Below are 25,526 nucleotides of genomic sequence, written 5' to 3'. Positions count from 1 at the left end.
AAAACCTATATTGCTACCGCCACCTCCTAGTATTTGCTTCCCTTCGTTCTGTGGGATGGACAGACAGATGCATGGACAGATGCAGAGGACAGACCCGCCTACATGTGCAGACTTAGGATTTGATCTTGCAAATATGCACATGGCTTCGTTTTAAACACCTGAGAAGTTTCATGGGCTTCAGTGGGACCAAATGCATGCTTAAAAATGTACATAAATGTTTGCATGACCCAGGGTATGGAACCAATCTTGCATGCCCAGGGCACATGTGTAACACACAGTGTCTTCAATGGGCATTCTGAATTAAGGCGGCTTGTTAGGCTGGCCTTGCAACATGTACTCACATTCACTTCCTCTTAATTGTGAAGGCCTTTATCTGAAGAAAAAACAACAGGCTTAATTTAGATTCTTTATTTAAAATAGATTTATAAAAATGTTCATATACTGAATGTTAAAATACACAAGGGTGGGAATATCTTTATAAACATTCATTATTCTACAAAGTGCCTAATTGCTAGCAGCCCAAATTGGTCCTCTGTTATGGTGTAAAGTTTGCAGATATGTGAAAACATTAGTGTTATAACCCTTAGCTCTGCCTCACAATGCAACAACCTGCTCTTTGAATTTACATTGTGCCACATAAACAGATGTCATCCCCTCATTCATTACAGTCATTTCTCAGAAATGCTTGATCTGGTACTGAAATGACTGAAATCTCCACCTCCTTTTAAATGATTTAATACCATGTTAATTCAAATGTCCTCTCGTACCTTTAATAATATGGGGTGGTCTGTTCCCCATTTTAAAGGCCAATGTCATACATCTGGACATTAGACTGATATCAGAAAGAATGTATAATTCTGACACACTGGTAATAATCATGGTTCCATTTCTTTCGTTGAGCTCTGCAACATCCTAAAGCCATATCATGCAAGCAAAAGATGGCAAAGAGGAGTGAAACTTAGGCTGGAATCCAGCACTTCAGCATGTGCCTAACTTTAAGCATCTGAGCAGTCCCAGTGAAGTCAGTGGGACTATTCAGGTGCTTAAACTTATGAAAGTGCTTAAGTGTTTTACTGGATAATTTTGTGGAAAGCAAATACACTGAATAATTTTCCAAAATAACCTGAAAGACACATTTGCCATTTTTTTGAAAGTGTAAGCTAGGAGAAAATAGGCTAATGGTTACACAGGAAAGTTAGGCCCACTTGTGGGAGAATCTGACCGTACTCTCTCTTGCAGGAGAATGGCAGCTTGTTTCTTCTCAAACGAGGCTTCATAGAAAAAGGAAGGCTAGATAAAATTCCTGGGTAGTTCAATCCCTCCCCCGGCACACATGCTTTGGAACATACATTCTTCCCTCAGCTCAGTAGGCTCCATCTTCCAGTCTCTAAAATGCTTTTCCATCATGTTTCTGGCTCTCCAGTCACCAACGTTTACTGTGGGAATGATTTTCTGTGGCTTCAGCCACTGGACAAATCGTTTCATTTCTAGGTAACTGCTGTGTTCACTGTAAGGAATCCCTGTAGCAAAACAATGCAGAGGTACCTCAGACAGTCTGCTCAGCTATAAGTCTTACTAAAAATATTTTTGCAAGAAACAAAGAAATACTTAAAAAGAATATTTTAATTAAATGGAGATTTAAACTTTACTCCAAGGATCAAGTAAAATCCAGACTTCATTATTGGAAGGATTAACTAGGATCAATCTACAGTGTCAATCATTAGTGCAAATTCAGTGACCCCAGCTACTTTGTTGAGTGACAAGAGGAGAGATTTTCTAGGAGATTTAACTCCATCCATAAATTGTTTGCCAGAGACTGCACCAATAAGAACAGAAGAAACAGGCTGGTACCTATGGAAGCTCTGCAGCAGGCACAGGGTCTTTCACATGAAACCACATATGGAGGGAAATCCTGGCTCTGTTGAAATCCCTGGCAAAACTCCTATTGAGTTCAATGGGAATAGCATTTTACCCATGGAGTCTGTGTTTGTCTTAAAGCATCAGATCAAACTGTTTTTTGAAAGAGGGGCACTAAAGGAAACAGTCTCTAAAATCTGCATTTACAGTGTTCCAGACTGGTCAATTCTTAGACTTATCCTGGAGACATTTATCTGCTCAGCTTCTTAACAGAAGTGATACCAATAAATAGATAATATGATGAACAGTAAGAGGTGCTAGAATAAAATGTATACAAACAATCCACACAGAATTAAATGTACTGAGCCATTTATAATGCTTGTACCATATATGGTGATCTTTCCCCTGGTCTGAGGTTTGATATCTGCCAGAGCGTGACACGAATCGGAGTACGTCCAGCCAGTGGGCCTGAAAGCCAGAACTTGGTCAAACTTCTCTGAGAACTTGCTTAAGTGGTTTTGCAAGCCCTGTTAATAAAAGACAGCACATTCATAAAGACTCTTAAACACCACCACAATCACTATGATCCAATAGTCTAAAAGGTTTTGGGGTTTGGAGAGGGAGACATTGGAGATTAGACTATATTTCTGTACAACACTTTAATAGGCACTTTCCCTTTTTTTGTTTTAAATGCCAGCTGGCTAGAAAACAGTTATGATCAATACTTTACACTTAAATAGCACCTTTCAGCTAAGGACCTCAAAATGCTCTACAAATACAAACAAATATTATTAGCTCCGTATTACAGATGGGAACGCTGATGCTCAGAGAGAGAAAGTGACCCACAAAAAACAACACAGCAAATCACTTCCTGTGATATGTATAGAGCCTCCCCTGCTCAGACCACTAGACCATGCTTCCAAAAACCAAACTGAACATGACCTGAGGGAATAGTTTCTCTTCTTTTAACTCAATTGATTCCAAAGATCTGACCTGAAACTCGCATAATTTGCCTGAGGCAGCCTTCAATTTTGTTTATGGGTTAGCAAAGGAATAAGGGTAAAAGAGGGAGAGGAAGAAGTGTAAGGAATCTTCAATCCTACATTAGCATAAAGAGAAGTCAGAAATAGGAAATCAGTTTCACTTGTGTACTGTAGATATCCACCGTGTCCATTTGAAAGCCCTACAAGATTTTTGATTTCAGAACAGTTAACAACAAGCCAGGAGCAGGAAGAAGAACACAAGATAAATAATGACTGCTTGAAAGAAAAGAGAGTAACTGTGATTTAGCACCAACTGAACCAGCAGACGCTGCAGAGTTTGGGGAAAGGGAAGTGAAATGCTGCCCCCAGCAGCACCATGGTTCCAGTATACACTCGACAGCAATATTCAGAACTACCAAGACAGGCACATTTGAAAATAAAGGACCATAAATAAATAAGTACACTCTTTATTCAGTAATGGGAGCTACGGCCATTCTTCAAAGACTCCATTTACCTAGTACAGTGGAAAAGGTTAGGTTTCATTAAGATGGCAATCATAAGCCTAAAAGGACTATATCTGCCCATCATGATTCGTTTTTAAGGAAATTGACATTTCATACTGCACTCTTCATAAGATAATACACATGCATTATACTTGCCCCTCCTGTCTTAATAAAAACCAAGGACGGTACATGCCGTTCTAGTAGGACAATTATGAGATGAACTAAAATTCAGTAGAACAATTATGAGATTAGCCTGCTCTCAGATTTTGTTATGAGTTTATTAATCAGGTACATACTGTTAATTTTTAAGGGTGGGATTTTCAGTCTGACAAAGTCAAATGTGCTTCTAAATCACGTAGGTTATGTCCACACTGCAATAAGATACCCACGGCTTGCCTGTGCTAGCTGACGCGGGCTCATGGGGCTTAGGCGAAGGGGCTGTTTAATGGTGTTGTAGATGTTTGAGCTCAGGCTGCAGCCCAAGCTCTGGGATCTTCCTACCTCGCCGGGTCCTAGAGCCTGGGCTCCAGCCTAAATGTCTACCCTGCAATTAAACAGCCCCTTAGCCCGAGTCCATGACCCTGAATCAGCTAGTACAGGGCAGCTGTGGGTTTTTAACTGCCGCGTAGGCATATCCTTAGACTCTTCTGAAAATCCCACCCTAATGCTTGTATATTATAGTCGCACCCCATTGTGGTAAGTCATGAATAGAACACATATAAAGACACAGTCCTTGCCCTGGAAAGCTTATGCTCTTTGAAATTCTTCCACTATGAATTTAAATGGAAAAAGTCTCATGATTTCACTGATACAAACAGATGTTTGTGTGATTCAAGGGGAATTCTTTTAATGTTAATATTTTTAGGGGGAAAAAGGCTTCCTTCCTACAAGAACATGGCGAACTTCAGAGCTTCTTCATAAAGAGTTAAACAAGAAACATATTCATACTGCTTTTTTAAAATTCCTCAGACCCTCAGTCAATACGGCTCCAAAACCTTCATCCTTTTAAAATGGAAAATATAATTCATTCCTCAATCAACCTCCTTCAATCACCATGACAGCCTGTTATCTACTATTTTGCTGAAGTCAGCAGCAGCATGAGCAAATGGATCCCATATGGTATGAGAAGGCTCAAACATGATTAAATGGTTAATTTACAATCAGCCCCGACAACACTTCCCTGCAGCTTGCTTATTCAAGAGCAGATATTCATAAGTATTTAAATGACCCTAGCATTTTTTTGTAGTAAAACTAAGCATTCCATTGAAGTAACCAGTCTCTTTGAATTACCCGTTTGCCCTTTCTTTTCACACAGCAAATCCATTTGCATTACTGGAGCAATTAATCTATTTTATTCTTCCTATGCTTTCAAAAACAAAGCTTTGCATAGTAAAGGATTTGGAAAAAGGACATCCATAATGTGAACCTGTAGCCCTGCACCTTGCTTCCACTTGATAGAATGTCTGTAAAATAGTTGTATTTTAATATCTAACTTTGATTCCTTTACTGGTCTCAAGAAAATGTTGCAAAATTACTAGTTAATATTGACCACACTCATCCAGTACCAGGCTGAAAGCAGTCGTAACTGTAACAACTGCAGATAGAGAATATTGATTTGAATTCCATTCTTTGACTTGGATAACAAGCAGGGATGCTATTTATAGGGCAAAAAGGGTGTGCTTACTTCCAGGTTTGGATTTGTTTCTTTGGTACAGTCTTTGATGCAATGTGACTTGCCCTTCCTGGTCTAGCTTGGGGGTTTTTGTGAGAACTGTTATTCAACGTATGTAAAGCTTTTGTAGATATAAAGTTCTATATACACTCTACTGGGGCAGTTACAGCCCCCACCTTCAATGCTGTAATAGTCATTAGTGCAGATTGGCTGTACAAAGAAGAATGGACCCAGGTAGGGAGAAGGATACACACCCTCTGCACAGCACAGAACTTAGCTAACAAGCATGGAGCCCAAGGGAGGCAATATGGCAGGGATATGCTTGGGATGCACTGGAGCCACAGAAGTCTACTTTGATCCTTAGTCCTGCTACTTGACCTATTATTATTAGGTCATAATCATAACTAGTACAGAATCTTAGAGTAGTGATATTTGTCTGCTTCAGGTCTAGGCTGAAGACGCTGATATTAAAAAAATCTTTAAACTCTGGTCACTGTTTAGGAGAAAGGGAGAGCAATTTCTCTGGTTTTTATAATTAGCCAAGTATCTTTAGATGAGTGAGGTTCTCTGCTGAATCAACGTAGCACCTACAAACCATACATGGAGAGCTAAACTACATATTGGCAAATAATTAAGTAGCTTCTTCCAAAATGAAAAAAAAAGAACCTGTTTTGATTTTGCTCTTGGAAATCAACATGGGATGAAGGCGCAGAGGCCAAATAAATTGAAATCTGGAATTAAGCAGATGTACAAAAGTTAAAAAAAAAAAAATCACAACATACACACACTTCTGCTTCTTTAGTTTTGGAATCAGGGAGAGTGAATAAAAAGGTAAGATATACAAGAGAAAACAAAAACACTAGGAAACAATTTGAGGTTAGAAAAAGGGGCTGTGAGGAATGAAGTGAAGAGAGCATGAGTCTGTATGACTTGCAAAGTGCAGCTACAAAATATCAGAATATTTATCAAAAAGAAATAATCAGTTATCCCTACAATTATATTTAAAAGAAAGTATGTTTCCTAGTAAAGCTGTAGAAGTCTACTAGAAGGCTGGCATTCTGGAAGGAAGTGAATGTGCCTATGATCGCTTCAGAAGACCTGTGAGTGAAGAAGGAAGTCACGGAATGCAAGACTCTTTCATAACACTGAACTCATTTTTGTTAACCCACTCCAGGTATCATCTCATGGATAACTTTGTTCCAGGCAAGTTTTAAAATATTCACTGTTTGAGAAGAGGCAAAATCTGACTTGACTGAGTGGAAATAAAAGCCAAAGACATCCAGCTTTGATCCAGGGAACCTCAGAAGTGTTCTTCAGAAATGCACAATTTTACCATCAGCTATCACCTTAAACTAACCTTCAATCATGAAAAGCCTGTTTAATTTTTAGAGCTTCTTTTTCAGTTCTTTACCTGGAAGCCGGTTATTGGGGAGGCATTAGCCGTCTAAGTGAGAAGAACTGCAGCACAATCCTTAAAATTGACAAGACTAACCTCTTTGCAGCCAGGACAGTCTTTTTGTTATGTGTCTGTACAGTGCCTAGCACAATGGGGCCCTGGTACATAACTGGGGCTTCTAGGCACTGCTGCAATACAGAATAAATAATAATAATGATATGCATCTCTTAAAAGCCACCTGATGTTTGAGATCACACATGGATTCAAAACATAAATTAAATACTGAACCTGAGCTCCTGACTGAGACAAATTTCCCTAGTGACTTCATAGGCTTTGTAGGTTTCTGAGCTAGCACAAAGCTTTAGTTATCAGAAATCAAAGGGGCTGAGGAACAATATCAGGACTGGTCCCTAAATAGGGCTAGGGATTGAACAAAATGCATATCAAAACAAGATATGGGGCAGACCCAGAAATCTTGATATAGGATGGACTAGTGGATAGGGCACTGGACTGGACTGGGACTCCGGAGACCGGTGTTCAATTCACATCTCAGTCAGAGAATTCTTGTGTGATCTTAGGCAAATCAATTGTTTCTCAGTTCCCCATACGTAAAACTGGGATAATATTTCTATAACTCACAGGATGGGTTCAAAGATAAAATTGATTAAAATGACAATATGGTTTACATGTGTTTCTATCTGTTGTACATGACTGTAAAATGACAGTAATGAGAGCATATAAGTAGCCAGATTTCCCAGGTAACGAGTCTGCAATTCATGACAAAGGTTGCTCAGCTGAGCATGAAAAAATAAAAGAGGGAAGAACCACCTGGGTAAACAAATGTATACTGTATAATAATGATGCATATTATTTATTATTCCTTAATCCAAACAACAGACTGCCAGATACTAGCTGATTTATTGTTTACAATATTGTTCTTTTGATTTTCACACATTTACTAAACAGACACCAGGTTAATGCTGCATGGGCTCATCCATAAGCATTGAACACCTGTTCAACTGAGTTTGTGATCTCCATACATCTTAATGACATCACTGGCACCCGGACATAGACTCCAGCTATTGGCTTCACTGAAAACTTATCACACTGGCAGATCTAGATGGTTCTTTTGTTTGGGGGCAAAGTAATCCTCATAATGGTAACTGGAGGCCACACTGAGGTGACAGAAATGGTAAAATTACATGTCTGTAACTTACATACTAAAGGGACAGAAGGATGGGATTTTAGCAGGAAGAGCATCTAGAAAGGATGGTGAAAGACAAAAAGATTCTCCCTCAACACATTTTTTCTTACACTTTCTGGTCGGTTGTCTTTCCTGTACAGCCCTGGCCTTTCCCCTCCGCCCCACAGTGTAATTTACAGCAGGGGTTCTCAACCTTTAGCTTTCTGAAGCACCCCCAAAAGGCAGTAAAAACTCCATGACCCACCTGTGCCACAACAACTGTTTTTCTGCTCCAGGGTCGCCAGTGGGGGGTAGTAAACAGGGTAACTGCCCAGCACCCCACACCACAGGGGGCCCTATGAAGCTAAGTTGCTCGGACTTCAGTTTCAGCCCTGGGTGGAGGGGCTCAGACTTCGGCTTTCTGCATGGGCCCCAGCGACCCCAACGCTGGCCCTGCTCTCTAGTTTATTTTGGCGGACCCCCAGCAACCTGCTCACATCCCCCCAAAGGACCACGGACCCCCGGTTGGGATCCTCTGACTTATCGCACTACATGTGTTTCTATCTATCTACCTAAGTCAACTTATATGGCCCCCATCCCTGGAGCTTGAACACCTCAGTCTTAATGTATTTATTCTTACAACACCCCTCTGAGGTATGACAACAGTATCATCATTTTACAGATAGAGAATGAGGCAGAGAGAGACTAAGTCATAGAATATCAGGAAGGGACCTCAGGAGGTCATCTAGTCCAACCCCCTGCTCAAAGCAGGACCAATCCCCAATTTTTGCCCCAGATCCCTAATGGCCCCCTCAAGGATTGAACTCACAACCCTGGGTTTAGCAGGCCAATGCTCAAACCACTGAGCTATCCCTCCCACCCACACTGGTAGTCTGTGGCAGAGCAAGGAACCGAACCCAGGACCCCAGATTAGCATCCTCATCACTTCCTCTCTGTTTTAGGTCACCTTTAAACATGGTCCAATTGTTCTGTTTTTATTTCTTTTTTAGTCTTGTCCTATTTAAAGGCTAGATATATTTGCCTATACACTATGCATCTTTCATGACATGGAAATTTCCTGAGATTCAGTCAACATAACTTAGTACCTGTACACTAACATTAAGGTGTAATGTAGAATTTACCAACTTCTCATACAATTAAAGGGTGCAATGTATCTCAATTAGCATACAACAAATAGAGAGCTCCTCCCTGTTGTGCTGACTGCCTGTTGTTGCTCTGCACTTTCTAATCTATTTCAAAAATGCACTGCTTTCCCATTCCCCCTCAACCTACATGCTCTGGTAAGATCAACACAGACCTATAAACTCACCTTTAATCTGCTTTTTATGGGAGTCCGTATTCTAGCTTTTAAATAAGAAGGGGGAATGAAGCTTTTAAAAACTAAAATAAAACTAAAATAAAAACATGTTTATCCCTTCCATCATCTATGAATACTTATGATATGATCTCAGGCTTCATTTCAGAACAAACAGATGGCACTTGATTCCCTTGTATAAAACTTGTACACAAAAGTTAACTTCACAAAAAATAAAACACACTTCTGTCTAAAATCCTTTTACGTACTATTGTTACAAGTAACACCTGATATTCTTATAACTGAAAGACGGGAATCTATTTCTTCTTCAGTTTGATCATGATGTTCATTTAACTAAATTCTGTGTCAGTTTCACTGTTTCTCATATAGTCCATTTCCTTCTGTAGTTTGTGCAGGTCTTCTGCACAGCAACAGAGGAAAGAAAAACTGTCTAAAATGAGGAAAGGTGAATGTAAAGCCATAAAAACTAGCAGTAGACTCAGGGGCATGTATCATAGCTGAAATGACCTTTTTTTTTTTTTTTAAACACAAGATTAAAACTTTTGATGATGTCAAGTTGACAATATCCCTTCTATTAACTGCCTAAAAAGAGAGGAAGTTTGAGGAAGAGAACCCCTTCAGTCCTTTTTTACAACACACACATTAATGGAAAGAGAGAAGCCAGGGACTAAGTGTCCCAGTATATTAATTGTTAATAGGAGAGATCCTGCAATCATTAAATAAAACCTACTTCAAAAAAAGGCCACAAATGGCAAGCCTTTGAACAAGTCTCATCTAATCTTGTTCCATGAACACTACATTAGAGTGAAATTACACTTTCTGTGCATTATGTTTGGAGCCTGTTATTAATGTTTAATTGCATCTCATTTTCAATGTGTTGCTATATGTCAAAACATTGCTAAATAAATATGATCTGACAGGTGGCAAAAAGCACCAAAGGTACCCTATTGCTGTTATATCATCCAGGCTAAGGTTAGCCAACAGGTGCAGATGATATTTTCTACACTTACCTTAAAATTAATTTGCATCATGGGAAGAAGGTGAAGCAAAGTATTGTTCCAGTCCATGGTGATGAGGGAATTAACAGCTGCTGATTCCAAGCACTGCAGCGTTTTGTATTTATCTTGGGACATGCTCACTTTAGAGCCCAGAACTTGAGCAATTGCTGTAGGGTGAAAGGGAAAAGATCAGACATAATGAAGACAAAGTTTGCAAATAATAAAGATTTCCATTGTTGTTTCTGAGATGTTCCTGATCATCTCATTGATTCACTGGTTATCATTACAAAAATCCATGCTTGCCAACAAAGCTATTTCATATTCTAAAATATATAGAGGAGAACTATGATAACTGTTGGCAAACACTGATTGCTGTACAGTAGCTTCAGAATTATTTGCAGGGAGAGGAGTAGTAAAAGTCTATTAATAGGTTACAAATCATACCTCCTCAATAATATATTGATGTTCAAGGGAGCAAACTGACATTTCTTTCTAAGACGCTAGAACCTGGTACAGTTCTGAAGAAGGGACAAACAACCCATGTTAATGATGGCCTGAATTTCAGTGACAGAAATTCTAGTACCAGTGACTTTGAAAATCTTTTAAAAAGTATGAATGTTGCATGGCTGTCTGCTCTCGAAAGTACAGTCTGGTAATCACTGTGCTGATTTAAGCCTGGGGCACAACAGGGTGAATCAAAGACAGAAAACAGCAGGAAGAAGCAGTGAGCGGCTGGGAACGTTTTTAATAAATAATTCATTTGTATGACTTGCTTCCATTTTACAGGGAAATACATAATATCGCCCTTGGAAATAAGTGTTAATAGAATTGAAATTTAAAAATAATTACATTTCTTTCACTGTGTTACTAATAGCACTTGAGATTATTAAAATTGAAAACGAATTTTATAACCTCACCAGTGATGCTGGTTTGTTTTTGTTTTTTAAAGTAAACTATTGGCACTTCACTTGCTATGGTTAAATTAGATTGCTTAATTTCACTTTGTGTGTGTAGTCACTTTGTGCATTCTATGCAATGGCACAATATGGTTTGGTTAACTTTGCAAACACGGCAGGTGAATGTTTCAATCATAAACTAGTTTTTAGTTGAAGTTTTAAAACTTCCTGACATTTAAAAAAATATAAGATTTTAAAATTTACTTTCTCTTAGGGCTGTCAAGCAATTAAAAAAATTAATCGTGATTAATCGCACTGTTAAACAATAATAGCATACCATTTATTTAAATATTTTTGAATGTTTTCTACATTTTCAAATATACTGATTTCAATTACATCACAGAATACAAAGTGTACAGTGCTAATTTTACATTTTTGATTACAAGTATTTGCACTGTAAAAAAACAAAAGAAATAGTATTTTTCAATTCACCTAATACAAGTACTGTAATGCAATCTCTTTATCATGAAAGTTGAACTTACAAATGTAGAATTATGTACAAAAAAATAACTGCATTCAAAAATAAAACAATGTAAAACTTTACAGCCTACAAGTCTATTCAGTCCTACTTCTTGTTCAGCCAGTCACTCAGACAAACAAGTTAGTTTACATTTGCAGGAGATAATGCTGCCCGCTTCTTGTTTACAATGTCACCTGAAAGCGACAACAGGCATTTGCATGGCACTGTTGTAGCTGGCACTGCAAGATATTTACGTGCCAGATGCGATAAAGATTCATATGTCCTTTCATCTTCAACCGCCATTCCAGAAAACATGCGTCCATGCTGATGATGGGTTCTGCTCAATAACTATCCAAAGCAGTGCAGACTGATGCATGTTCACTTTCATCATCAGAGTCAGATGCCAGCAGAAAGCTGATTTTCTTTTTTGATGGTTTGGGTTCTGTAGTTTCCGCATCCGAGTGTTGCACTTTTAAGACATCTGAAAGCATGCACCACACCTTGTCCCTCTCAGATTTTGGAAGGCACTTCAGATTCTTAAACATTGGGGCGAGTGCTGTAGCTATCTTTAGAAATCTCACATTGGTACCTTCTTTGCGTTTTGTCAGATCTGCAGGTAAGTGTCCTTAAAATGAACATGTGCTGGGTCATCATCTGAGACTGCTATAATATGAAATACATGGCAGAATGCAGGTAAAACAGAGCAGGAGACATACTATTACCCCCGCAAGGAGTTCAGTCAAAATTTAATTAACGCATTACTTTTTAACGAGCGCAATCAGCATGGAAACACGTCCTCTGGAATGGCAGCCGAAGCATGAAGGGACATACGAATGTTTAGCGTATCTGGCACGTAAATACCTTGCAATGCCAGCTACAAAAGGGCCATGCGAACGCCTGTTCTCACTTTCTGATGATATTGTAAATGAGAAGCTGGCAGCATTATCTCCCATAAACGTAAACACACTTGTTTGTCTTAGCAATTGGCTGACAAGAAGTAGGACTGAGTGGACTTGTAGGCTCTAAAGTTTTACATTGTTTGGTTTTTGAGTGCAGTTATGTAAAACAAATGTAGATTTTTTTTTTAAGTTGCCCTTACACAATAAAGAGATTGCATTATGGTACTTATATGAGGTGAACTGAAAAATACTATTTCTTTTGTTTATCATTTTCTACAGTGCAAATATTTGTAATAAAAATAATATAACATGAGCTCTGTACACTTTGAATTCTGTGTTGTAATTTAAGTCAATATATTTGAAAATGTAGAAAAACATTCAAAAATAGTTTAAAAATTCCAGTTGGTATTCTATTGTTTAACAGTGCAATTAATTGCGATTACTTTTTTTGAGTTAATCGCGTGAGTTAACAGCCATACTTTCTTTTGCTATACACAAAATCTAACTGTTCAGCCTAAGCTACCTTCACGCATACTTTAAGGAAAAGCTCATTTTACGTTGATTCAGATATGCATATATTCATTTTGATTTGATATGTCCATTTACACACCTAGAAAGACCTTTTCTTTTCCAATGGAATAGGTTCCACAGACGACCAATGTACGTGGGTTTAGAGTTACTGTCTCAAAGGCAGTGTTGATAGCAAACTGGATAACCTCTTGTTGAGAAGGAAAAGTATATTCAGGACTGCAGTATCTAATAAATGGAAATTGGATATGAATATGTATTAGAACAGAATACAGGAGGCATCCTACTTTATAAATAGGCTTTGTCAGAAACTGCACACAACAATGACATAAGGAAGAGAAAGCCAAGTTATTCGTCAATATCAATTCAACTTATTATTTACTTATTAAAAATCATGGTGGCATATGGTAATTTTTTTAAGATTAAACTTTAATCTTTTTCAATAAATACATTTTAAGTTATACAATGTACACTCTTTTCTATATGCATATTTAAGAACACTGCCAATATTCACTCATCTGACACTATGACTAGTGAAATCTTTCCCTCTTTTGAGTACTATTTTTATAAATAGTCACATACTAATTACATCCATAGGTCTATTATTTTTTGGCATGCACATAATTGTCAGACAAGGTATTATTCATTCACAGTAATAGAATATGGGTCAGAAAACAAAAGCACTGCAACTGGGTATTAGTCATCATGTATTGAAAAACAGTTTCACATGGATGAATCAAAAAAAGGTCTAATTAAAAATTGGACAAGTGACCCCAACGTTGAGCAGCCTTTCACTGTTTGAATGTTTGTTTCTTGCATTAAGGGCCTGATGCATAGAAAGCCAGTTTCAATTTCATAAACCTCTGCTTTTACAGCGACAAATGGCACTCACAACTGAATACCACTTATGATTAATTTGGCCATCTCAAATGAATAGTGCAAAAACTTTTATGCCACACACAATTATTATATCCCTATTTATATAAAGTCAACAGACATTATGCAAATGGCCTTTTAACAAATACTTTATTTCTTTACATACTCACTTAGCTCTGATGAGTGGTATCAAAACACTCATATTAATTTTTTTAGCTATAAAGTACTATTATTGGACACAGTCGTTGTTGGGACAGGAAAGAAGGATATACTAGCTTACGTAGTATCCAAGTACAGGGTGTGAATCTTTCGACTGATCAGAAGAGGACAACGCTCCATAGAAGGATCTGCCCTGAAGTCCCCAGTGTGTAGCATGACATTTCCATTGGGAAGGCAAAAAAGGATCATTGTGGCACCTGGACAACTAGGAAAAGGAAAAAAAAAAAAGAAAAAAAAACAACCCACAACATATTCTTATTTCCAAAGTGACATCCATTACCACACAAACTATACTGCTTTCAAGCAGCAGGGGGGATAAAGCACGGTAAATTACAGATATTCAGCCCCACGCATCGGCAGATCAAGACGGAGAAACTCCTGCTTTTTAATGCTACCTATGCCACCTACTTGTCTCGTAACAAGCAACCACCTCTCAAACTGTGTCTCAGTTTCCTCATCTGAAAAATGAGGATGATGACTGCCCACAGTGCTGTTGGAAGATTAATATCTACACAGGATTTTGAAGTTGTGAAGTGCTATTTAAGTGCAAAGTTTCTTTCATCTTCCAATTCCAGTGAAGCTAAAAAAATAAACTCCTGTTTAAGTCCTATTAATAGACTACAATTTTTAGGTTAGATGGACAGTGGGAGAACAACAACTACACCTAAACAACTAATAAAGCATTGGCTGCCTTTTGTGTTGGTCATTCTTCCAGCACGTGTGGCACAAAAGGTACTCCAGGCTCATCTTTTTATGTTTATCAGTCTCTCTGGTCCAATATGAATTTTAAATAAAGGGGAAATGGCAGGCTGGGGAAAGAAGAGGCATTGTTATGATTTAGGAAAAATAGAAACTGAATAATTGTAGGTGCCATCTTCAGTGCTGTGGGAGTTGGTGCAATATTTACTTTTTAAGTTCTCTTTGCAGATTTTAAACATTATTCTGCATCCAGAATTTATTGTTGGGTAGGTACCATTTCCTGTTTGCTATGATTGCAGTGAGTCCATTGCTACTAGTGCAGCTCCTCACCAAAGTTAGTCTGTTTTGTCGGGCAGACACTCAGCCTGGGCAGCCAAAATAGGAGTACTTTGGACATGAGTCATATACAGAAAGTTTAAAAAAAAGGAAGCACTGGCCATAGATCGTAGCTTAGAAGACAGAGATGGTAAGTGCTCCAAAAACTTGAACTTTATACCTATAGTTTATATTCCTTTTAAAATGCAGGGGAAAGGAAAAACTGAAAAATGTCCAAATTACATAAGCTACAAGGCTTCTTTCATTCCCAGCAAGCATTTTCAAAGGACTTTCTCGGAATCTTATCTCTCAAACTATAAACAACTCCTAAGATAAGTATTATTCAAACCAGCTGCAACAGAATTCTGCATTTAAATTTATATACTAAAAAGAGAGGACTTTTATTCCAATACACAAATAAGGTGCCAAGAGGCAAAATGATCAGAACTCAGGACTGAAAGCCAGGAGCTACTGAATTCTAATCCTGACATTACCATAGACTGTCTACATGGCCTTGGGCAGTTAAGGTCTGGCCCTGCACCACTGAATTCAATAAAAGCTTTGCCAAAGATTTCAATGGGAGCAAGATCAGGTCTTTTTAGAGCCGAATTTTCAAACTGTCAAATGATTTCTGTGTCCAGCTTGAGACCTCGTGGGCCTGATTTTCACTATCTGAAGCGCCCATTGTCATCAGCAAACTGTAAAGTTCTTAACATCTCTGAAAATAAGGCCCAGCACGCCTCACACTGGGCACTAAAAACCGAAACACTCAGAATCTGGACCACTTTGGAAACCCTAGTCCTAAATCTTGCTGTGCTTCTATTTTCTTATCTACTTCAGAGAGGTGTTCTAAGTATCAGTCAGGATTAATGTCTGTAAAGAAATGTGAAAATTAAAGCACTCTAACACTAGCATCTAGATATCTTGGTGATGAGCTCATTACAAATGCACAAAATATTTTTAGGGTAAAATTTTCAAAGGAGCCTAATTCCCATTCTTAAAAGTAACTTTGGCACTTAGAAGACTAAGTCTCATTGGCATTCAATAAGATTTACCCTCCTATGTCCCTAACTCACTTTTGAAAACAACATTTATGCTCCTAAATCACTTAAGCACTTTTAAAATCACTTGAGCACTTTAAAAAAATGTATCCTTAGTCTTCCAGATCCACTGAAGCCAAAAAATCATGACAGTATAAACCACTTCTAAACAATAACTTATCTTTGACATTCACTATTTGTAAATGATGTATATAATTCAGCTGCAAAGATACATACTGATTGGCATCAAGCAAGATCACTTTGATTCCATTCACTATACACTCTGTCTCCATTGGCAATGTATGGACATACTGTTCTTGCACTCGAAGTTTACTCTTCACCAAGTTGCCAGTTATCTGAAAAAGAGAAAGAGTTTAGTACTAAGGGCTGGTCTACACTACATAGTTAGGTTGACATACGGCAGCTTATGTTGACCTAACTATGTTAGTGTCTACACTACAGCCTTCCTCCTGCCGATGTAAGTACCCTATTACATTGACATCATAACTCCACCTCCACGAGAAGCATAAGGCTTATGTCGGTGTAGTCAGGTCGACACAGTATCTGGGTAGACACTGCGTCTCTTACATTGGTGTCTTGTCAATTTCAGGGTAGGAGAATGGACCCTGCTCCCAGCTAGGAGCCAGGGCAAGAAGCCCTGGCAGCTTCCAACCCTCCTCCCAGCTGAGAGACAAAACGTGAAATTGACAAAGCTGCTCAGCTCCCAGTGGGGAGCAGGCCGAAAAGCTGGGGCAGATGGACCCTGCTCTCCAGGGGCGAGAAGCCCCGGGCAGCTTCCCATGACCCCTGGCAGGGAGGAGAGAAGCCCCAGGAGGCTTCCCCCGCTTCCAGTGGGGAACAGGAAATGGAAGTGGGGAGCAGTCCACCGGGAGCCCAGGAGCCTGTAGGGCAGCCGGGCTCCCTGTAGGGAGCTGCCAACAGAGCTGAGAGACCGGGCTCTCAGCTCCCCACACTGCCCTTCTTAGATCGGTAGAAGAACTCCTGGTGAGGACACGCACCACAAACCCAAGGAGGGTAGTATGGACATGCACCACAGCAGTAATTACTGTGGTGGCTGTAAGTCAACCTTATATACATAGACATATTCTAGTGTAGACATACTCTGAGGCAACAAACAAAAAGACCACGTCAACCCCATGTGCTTTACCTGATAGTTAATGTAGAAAGACAAAGAAAAACATTAAACATTTCAGAGAAAAACAATTAATGGGAACAAAGTTCACTATTTTAGTGCTCATGATTTTTTTTAAAAAAGTCATTTTTCTAATAGTGCCAGCAGGTAAAAACCCAAGCATAAATACCACACAGTATGGCTAAAGTTATGGCAAGTACCATTACAAACAGAGGTAGCATCTCTGGTGTTTAAAGCCTGAGACTAGGAGCCAGAAAGTTCTAAGTTCTGTTCCTGACTCTACAATAGACTTTCTGCGACCCTGCAGGAAAAGTAATCTTTATGCCTCCACATGCCAATCTCTATATTTGTTTATATCACAGGGATGGTGCGTAAGATTCTTTAAAGATATAAGCATTGTGGAATTTCTAATTATTATTTAATTTTATTAGATTATATTGTAAATATTTAGAAGAATCTCAAAGCCACACAGAGCACAATATGTGCATTATAAAAGATTATGGCTACAACACTGGCCTGTGCTCCAACGTCTTAGAACATCTGTTATATCTGGGTTACAGAAACTCCTGGGTAGGGGGAGAGCCTCTAGTCCCCTCACGTACTTCCTTGCAGCTGGCTCAAGAAAGAGGATCTAATAAGGCCTTCCTTACATCTGTCTGATCCATCACTACTATAACAGCTCTTTGGGGCTGTTAGCAACCAGTACTAGTTACAGCAGCCTCTGGGATACTGGCCTGATACAGAATCACCTCATGAGGGAGTGAAGGGTTCCTTTACCCAGATTCGCCATGCCAAATACTCCTCAGCCACAGCAGAGGTTCTGGTTCTATGTCCATAGAATCTGAACACTGTATTCTTTTGGTTTTCATTCATAGTTGCATACTGATTTGGTAATTAGCAAGTAACCCTAGGAAATCTTACCTTATTACAATAGATTGGAAATGTAAATTTTTTTGTTAGGCCAGTATAATGATCAGAATGGAAATGAGTGAGGAAATAGGCTACGCAGCCTTCGATTTCTCCATACTGAAATGCATCAACTGTAAAACCAGTTCCTACAACATAAATACAACAGAAGCAAGTCAATTAATATGAATGGAGTAGCTACAGCCAGTTACTGGTCAGATTTTCTTTTCTTTTAAGCAGAAAATGCATTAAAATAGCATACTCCTTTTTTGCTGAATATGAGAACAAATGCAGCTTGCAGACATTATCCAAACAGCAAGGAGAGAGATAGCTTCACTGATTAAAGTCATAACTAAGCAAACTAAACAATCTTCAAATACAAACATCGACATATTCCTCCCAAATAAATACCTGTCGTTCATCTGCCATCCTATTCAATTATACCTGATAAACTGAGTAAACAGACATTTGTATTCAAAATGACATTTCTGAAATGCTTACACAGTGCAAGCTGCCCAAAGCACTGATTATGTATTTCACTTCCATTCTGCACCATGCCAGTTCCATACATATAACACTCCTGCTAAACGTTACTACAATTAGCAGGTAATTGACCTGGGTTCTTAAAAAATCTCCATCTGCTGATGGTTATATATCACAGATTTGGTATTATATATTGAAATGAGTTATTATTTCTCATGATAAAAACAGATGTAAGGAGTCTTTTCTATTCTCTGCAAATGAGAAATCAATAATGTAAAAATACTATCAAATTTATTGGTAGACATTTTCTTTAAATTTAGTTATATATTCCAAAAATTGCCAAACATTTCATACAATTGCTCCCACGCCATTCAACCCATTAAGGTGTAACCATTTGAAAAGTACATTTCCAAGTTATTTGAAAACATTATAGAAAATAAATTCAGAAATATTTCAAATAAAACGGATGTGGTTCAAAACAAAAGCTAGACAGGCAGCCAAGGAAACTGACAATTATACTGTAGATATGAGGCCCGATCCTCCAGACTGATACATGCAGAGGATCCTCAGGACGAAACTGACATCATGGGGCTCCATTCAAGCTTAAGGGTCTACCTGCATGCATCAGGTTGCTGGATCAAGGTCACGGACAGTAGGCTACATGCTTACTACCCCAACTCCCATCTTCCTTGTATCTTTATCCAGGATTCCAGAATCAAAAAGCACAACTAAGATGATCCTCTGTTGGTGATCTGAAATCTGTAAAGTTTAACCTTTTCAAACTATTGATCAGTCTTCCTTATACTTTGGATAATTATTTGAGAAGATTTTGGTAAATTCTGAGCTGTTCCTTTAGCTTTAGAAAGTATTTTTTAAGAACGCTACTAATTAACACTGGAGAATATCATTCTACTGTAATACTATACCTTAAACACAAAATGAAGCTCAATTAGCGTACGTGGTCTATGGTAAAGTAATTACAAGAGTGACAAACATTTTGTTCTATAAATGGCTATTAGACAACCTTTCTTATGGCTTCAAAATAAGTTATGTAAAAGTTACAAGTGATGAATTAGACAAGGCAAACATTAGTTGAGAGATTTGAAAAGATAGCTACAGGATTTAGGAGCATGTCTCACTTTCAATGGGACCTGTGCTCCTAAATCCCTTAGATGCTTTTGAAAATCTCCCCCTTAGGCTACGTGCCCTGTAAAACATAATTTAAGTCAAAGCGTTTATTTTTCTAGCACTATCTTTAAAAGATTATATTTTTACAAAATTATTTCCCCCTTTCATTGCTGCTCAGTCATAGAATGAGCCGCTGTAATCTTGTAAATGTCTATGGCCCTGAACCCTACTAACTTCAAAGGGGGTCCACCCAAGTGGAAATCATTAAAGGATTGAGGCCTAAAAGGTTTTTGCAATGGAACAGAATAAAAAAGCCTCATATTAAAATGGGAAAAGAGCTATATCCACTAGACAGTTCTAAAATCAACTATTACAATTAAAAGTCACAATTACATCTCACCTGGTATCTTCTTATAAAAGGGACACTTTCTGTTTTTTGTTCCTTCTTCTGTAGAAGATGATTCTCTAAATTTTTTTCTCCAACTTCGCTTCCCACCAGATGTTGTATCTACACAGACTCCATTTTTATTTGAACTTTCTGTGACCGCATCTATGTCCCCCACAGACCCTTCAGCTTTCCTCTTTTGTTGTCTGGACCTCTTTCCAATGGGAGTTACAGGACTTGAGGCCTGTGTTCCCTCACCAAAATGTTTCTTTCCTTTGTTCTCTTCTTTTGCTTTTGGTTTTAATCCAAAGAAAACACCAATGTCCATTTGTTTCAGTTCTTTGGCTGAAATAGATTTGGCTTTCATATTTGCAACAGAAACAGATGGCAGCGTTTGAGAGACGGTACTGGGAAGGGGTACAACCGCTGTATTAGGAAGCCTTCCTTCTTCCTCTATTACTGGCTGTGAACTCTTCTGGTATAATGTAGTTCCACTTGTGTTAGTAGTCATTTTATTTCTATTGATTAGGAAGTTACTAGGTTCCTTTGAAACTTCACTTTGCCTTGACAGAAGAGATCTACCACCTTCTTCTTTGACTTTCAAGGGCAATGATGGATCACTCACAGCCAAGTTTGCATAATCCAAATGGCAAGCATTAAAATCTTTTACCTCCAAACTACCTGTATTAGAAACAGAGGCACTGAATATTGGCCAGTCAAATTCCTTCTTAGTTATATCATAATTAAGGGAAAGAGAGGATTGTGCAGGTAGTGCCCCTTGTGGGTGTTTTAACTGATTAGCAGCACTTCCTGAATTAGAGAACATGCTGTTAATGTGCTCCTGAGAAACAGGTTTAACAAAACCATCTAAACTACTCAGTCCATTCAATACTTCACAAGGTTCATTTTGTATTATGAAACTACCTATTTTAAGGCAGCCATACCTCTGTACTTGCTGAAGTGGAGAACAATCCAATTTAGTAAACAACATACAGCTAGATTCCTCCTTTTTGGTGCTCTCATCTTCAGAGTTCTGGGTGTGAAATAATCTCTTTTGTGAATTTTTTACTTTCTCCTCCTCCTCCTCCTCTGTTTCCTCTTCATTTTCCTCATCAGTATTAAGTGGGGAGTAGGAAATTTCACAGTCACTGAAGTCAGCTTCTGGAAGTAGCAGCTTTAACTGGTTTGAGTCATTCTGACTATCCAGATCTCCACTAGCTTCACTTCCTTGAGAAAATGGAAACTCCAAAGACTCAAGCTGGCCATTATCATCTGCAGACTGTGTAAGTGGAAGAGTCTGTTGGGGCTTTAGAATGTTTGTGGAAGACACAGTAATTACATTGGTTACATTTGGAGATTTTGCTTGTGTTGAACTCTGTATCACCAATGTATGATCCTCATTTGGGGAATTTCTTACATTCCTGGTCAATTTCTCACGCTGCGAGGTTCCATCCACAAGGCCTGGGAAACAACTTGAGTTAGCAGCATCAGACCACGTGAACTTTCTCTCTGGGCTATATGTTGAAGAGCTGACAAGATAATCCCCTGCTCTGCTCGTAGCAAGTATGAAATGGGTATAGCGCTTGTAGTGCGATGGAATAGTGGAAGTGCACATTAGACCATCAGGACACTCTAAAGAAACAAACAGAATATCTTGTCAAAAGGCATTTTCAGCACAAACACATATAGTGATTTTATATTAATGTTATGGCATAGCTGTTAAGAGCTTTCCCTTAAAAATAGAGTTGTCTGAGGCCAGAGCCAGGCCTGAGCTATTCTGAATCACATCAACCTGACATTCCACCTCACAGTTGTCAGCTGGGATACAATGAACTTTTAAAAATGCCACTGGAACTATTCACAGGAATTAGTGTTTTTATGTTCAACCTTATGAAATAGTCAGTAGTTGTCTCTCTTTTTTTGTTTTTTTAACATTGTCACAAAATGTTGAGGTCTATGTCTTACTAACCTAATCCCATTGAGAATTTTAGGATCAGTGGATAAATCAGTGCCAAACAGCAAGATTCTACAGCTGTTACTTTAAAGCTGGAAGTAAGGTGGGAGATATATTTGCCTACAGCTAAAACTATAAAAAAACTAAGGGCTAAGGGCTCCATTTTCATAATACAACAGTGACTTCAAACATCCCCTCAATAAAAGACAAAGATATAAGAAAAGGGGCAGCCTTTACTTTAAGTTAAAGTTTCCTGGCTGTGTACTTCCTGTTTTTCAAACAGAAAAAGATATATTAAAATCACAGATTAGGTTCCTGGAAGATTTACAAGGTCTCCACAGACCCATGAAAGCTCTGGATATCATCACATAAAACTGTATGTTAGAGGGTCCCACCCCCCCCAGACTAAAATAAGTCTGTGATCTCTTGTGTTCTCACAGCATACCCAGTCTATATAGGGTTGCTAAAGTACACAGGCCCTGGGACTGAGGTCTGAAGTATATCATCTCCAGTCTTTGGTAGACCGAGCATTCAAATCTTGATTTCAGCTTCCAAGTTTTGTAAATATCCTGGAAAATCTGAAAACAGCGTGGGCCAATGTTCCTCCCCACCCCAAGAAGAGGGGCTGTGTGGCAGAAGGAAGCAAAAAATTCATTATGGATTGAGACCTAAGTGTCAGTGGTTTAGATCTCAAACCTGTGAGATGCTGAACAAGCAATACCCTCGAGACCTTCAACTCCTATTTCAACCCAATGAGAGTTGAGTGCAACACCTCTAAGAGGGAGTCAGCACCTTTAAAGATTGGACCTTCAATCTTTATCAGTGCTTCAGAAAAAGAAATCAGACAGCCCCAGATCTGATATGAAAATAATGCTGATAAACAATAACATTGTAATAGTCATTCCAACCATACTATAAATTCTCTCAGATTCCAAACTGATGTGAGGTTCTATACTACTAAATATGACCTAAATTTCAAGCAACTTTCTTTGAATAACCTTTAAAATCTATTTGAATGGGCTATTTCTCCTCACCAGAGCCTTACCTTTTTCAGTGGATCCTTGAGTGTCCATACATTCAGTAACATGCCACCGCGGAGTCTGGGCTAACAGTAAAGAGAAAGGCATCTGGCAGCTTGGGCAGTATCCATCATAAACTGGCCTTGCATTTGGTGTGGTTTGTTTTTTGTTACAAGTCCTGCTTCGCTTTGTTGGCGTAGTTACACTTTCCTGGGACTGCACAATATGGTCATCTTTAGATAGATTTAAGTTCTGGTCAGGTTTTATAAGTGGTTGAATACCTTTCTGTCTTGGTCCCTGTTCACTTTTCTTAGCCTTGTCCCTGTTTTCAACTACTTTTTTGTTATTCCTACCTCCACTTCCTTTTGATTTGCACTTCCCGTCATTTGCTTTCTGCACAGATGTAGAGATGTTCACTGAATTATTATTTTGATATACTGACTTTGGTTTCCGAACGGATTTGTACTCCCAAATATCTTCTTCCAACCCGTCATTTTCAGACATGGCAAAATAGCAACAAATCAAATATTTTCCTCAGCTTTAAGCAATAGTATTTCAATGTTCCTAAGTCTGGGGATTGTTCTTTTAATGCTTTTCCTTTTTAATTTCCCTCGACCTGAAGCTGAAAGGCACTTGAACTCCATTTGAAATGTTAGATTGGGCCACAAACTGGATAGCCATCACAGATGGATCTGAAAGGCCATGAGCTCGAGTTTTAAAAGAACTCAGGGGAGGGTTGTGTATTTTAATGCTATTGTTAAATGAAATCAAAGTGGATCATAGGTGTACTTATTTGTGGAGGAAGCCATTTGCTGCAGTTACTGTTCTTCCATTGGAGCACTGTAGATAACCACAGCCTCTGGAAAGCAAGGTTAGAGATTGCAAATCCAAATCTGACAGAGACTCCTTCCAGGGCCTTGAGGGCCTGAAAAGTGGGAGCCTGAAAACAAATGAGATTTTAATATGTATGTGGATGCCCACAGAACAAAAAGCAGTATGAGGTGACAGACTGAGCGGCTTTATCGAGCAGATCCAAATCCTGCTGCAGTCAGTGGCAAATCTTCCATTGACTTTAAGGGGACTTGGATCAGGCCCTGCCTTTGGTCCACTCACACGTCACACTTGTAGTCTTCTGCCTCAAAGGCACCTCTGGGCTCAGACTGCCAGCACCTCAGTGGAAGGGTTAAAAACTGCCCCAGTGGGAGGAGACCCCTGATCTGGAACACCTAGGATGATCAGATAGCAAGTGTGAAAAATCAGGACACTACTTTTTCTGAGGGGGGATGGGGTGTATCGTTGTATATGTAAGGTAAATCCCTTAATCAGTGATGGATTAACGCCCAGGCTCATGAGACACGGGCCCAGGGGCCTCAGTCAATTTGAGGGCCCGCACAGGAGCATCAGAACCTGGGTAGAAAGGGGAGGCCATCACACTGGAACTGTGGCCCTGCTCCTCCTCTTCCCTCCAAAACCCCACTCCCTGGCCAGGCCAGAAGCTGGAAAGAGCCACCCAGGGAGCCTGTGGTAAGAGCCACCCAGGGAGCCTGGCCTGCTGTGGGGAGCCCTGGACCCTCCACCTGTCCTGAGCAGGGGCCAGAGTGCCCAAGAGCAGCCCGTGGCCTGTTTACCCATCCCCCACCCCCCGGGCATGCTATTGCCAATGGGACCTAGGGGCAAGGGCTCCGGTCCTGCCTCCTACTCGCTCCCCAGAACCTGTAGACATGCTCTGCGGGGAAAGGAGGCCCTGCCTGCCCCAGGAGGAGGAGCTGGGGAGCCCCAGGAAGGTGACAGGCAAGGAGAGCTTCTGCAACTACTGGCCTGGCCTCAGCGGCCTCTGCACACCTGAGCTTGCTCAGTGCCTGTGCCCACTCCCGCTGGCAGGCTGCCCCCACCAGCTGCCGTCTGGGCTTTGTAACTGAGGCAGCAACCACGTGTGGCACCGCTCCTCCTGTCGCCTCTGGCCCGAGGCTTGCAACTGGGGGAATTGCCCCCACCCCCCACTATGCCCATGCCACCACGTCACCGTGCATGCCTGAGCCTACTACCTCCATGTTAAAGAGTGGGCGGGCACGGCCCCCTTGGGCCTCCCCCCAGCTCTGGCACCCCTGGGCCCCCAGGGTGTGGGGGACCCAACTGTTCTTGGAGCCCAAGGGCCCCAATAAATCTGCATCCACCTCCGCCCCTGATGGCGGGATGCCTGGTGCCCCTGGGCACAGCCCCTCCCACTGCTTAACCCACTTCTACGGGAGCAGCCGCCCCACTGCCACAGGGGCCGGGGCCCCAGGGGTCTTGTCCCGGGAGGGGCCAACCCCCGTCCCGCTCCCACCCGGACCAGCCCCCTCCTCTACCACACCCGCGGCAACAGACCTTCCACTCCCTCCCGGCAGCATCGCCCTATCCGCTGCCGCACATTCCATTCCTCTGTGTAGCTCCACTTTCCGCCTCTCCCAAAGGGAAGGGGGATTCAATAATAATAGTCGAGGTTGTTTTAATCCTTTGAGTTTTTCACGTCGCTCCCATCATTTTTTTTTTTTCAATAACCTGCTGACCAAATGTACTGCGTCGAATCTGCTGAGCC

General features: G+C 40.0%; 1 protein-coding gene across 2 annotated transcripts; it reads right to left on the bottom strand.

The window, feature by feature from the left end:
• Positions 1 to 393: 393 nt before the first annotated feature.
• On the bottom strand, positions 394 to 25,493 carry DCLRE1A (DNA cross-link repair 1A). 2 transcript variants are annotated; one of them, XM_037905475.2, is made up of 11 exons: positions 25,316 to 25,493; positions 24,062 to 24,174; positions 22,975 to 23,888; positions 19,991 to 21,607; positions 17,995 to 18,128; positions 16,158 to 16,276; positions 13,928 to 14,071; positions 12,854 to 12,999; positions 9,941 to 10,095; positions 2,243 to 2,384; positions 394 to 1,520 (listed from the first exon to the last, which is right to left on the bottom strand). In XM_037905475.2, exons 3-11 carry the CDS (start codon positions 23,450 to 23,452, stop codon positions 1,291 to 1,293), a joined length of 3,165 nt encoding a protein of 1,054 aa, XP_037761403.1. In that variant the 5' UTR covers positions 23,453 to 23,888; positions 24,062 to 24,174; positions 25,316 to 25,493; the 3' UTR covers positions 394 to 1,290. The 2 variants fall into 2 exon arrangements, with proteins under 2 accessions (XP_037761403.1, XP_007056394.2); XM_007056332.4 differs by lacking the exon at positions 24,062 to 24,174.
• Positions 25,494 to 25,526: the final 33 nt, after the last annotated feature.

The sequence above is a fragment of the Chelonia mydas genome, chromosome 7 (assembly GCF_015237465.2).
Source record: "Chelonia mydas isolate rCheMyd1 chromosome 7, rCheMyd1.pri.v2, whole genome shotgun sequence".
Classification (NCBI taxonomy): Eukaryota; Metazoa; Chordata; order Testudines; family Cheloniidae; genus Chelonia; species Chelonia mydas.
The sequence above is the reverse complement of the archived record's forward strand: the minus strand, read 5'-3'. Positions and strand labels throughout refer to the sequence as shown.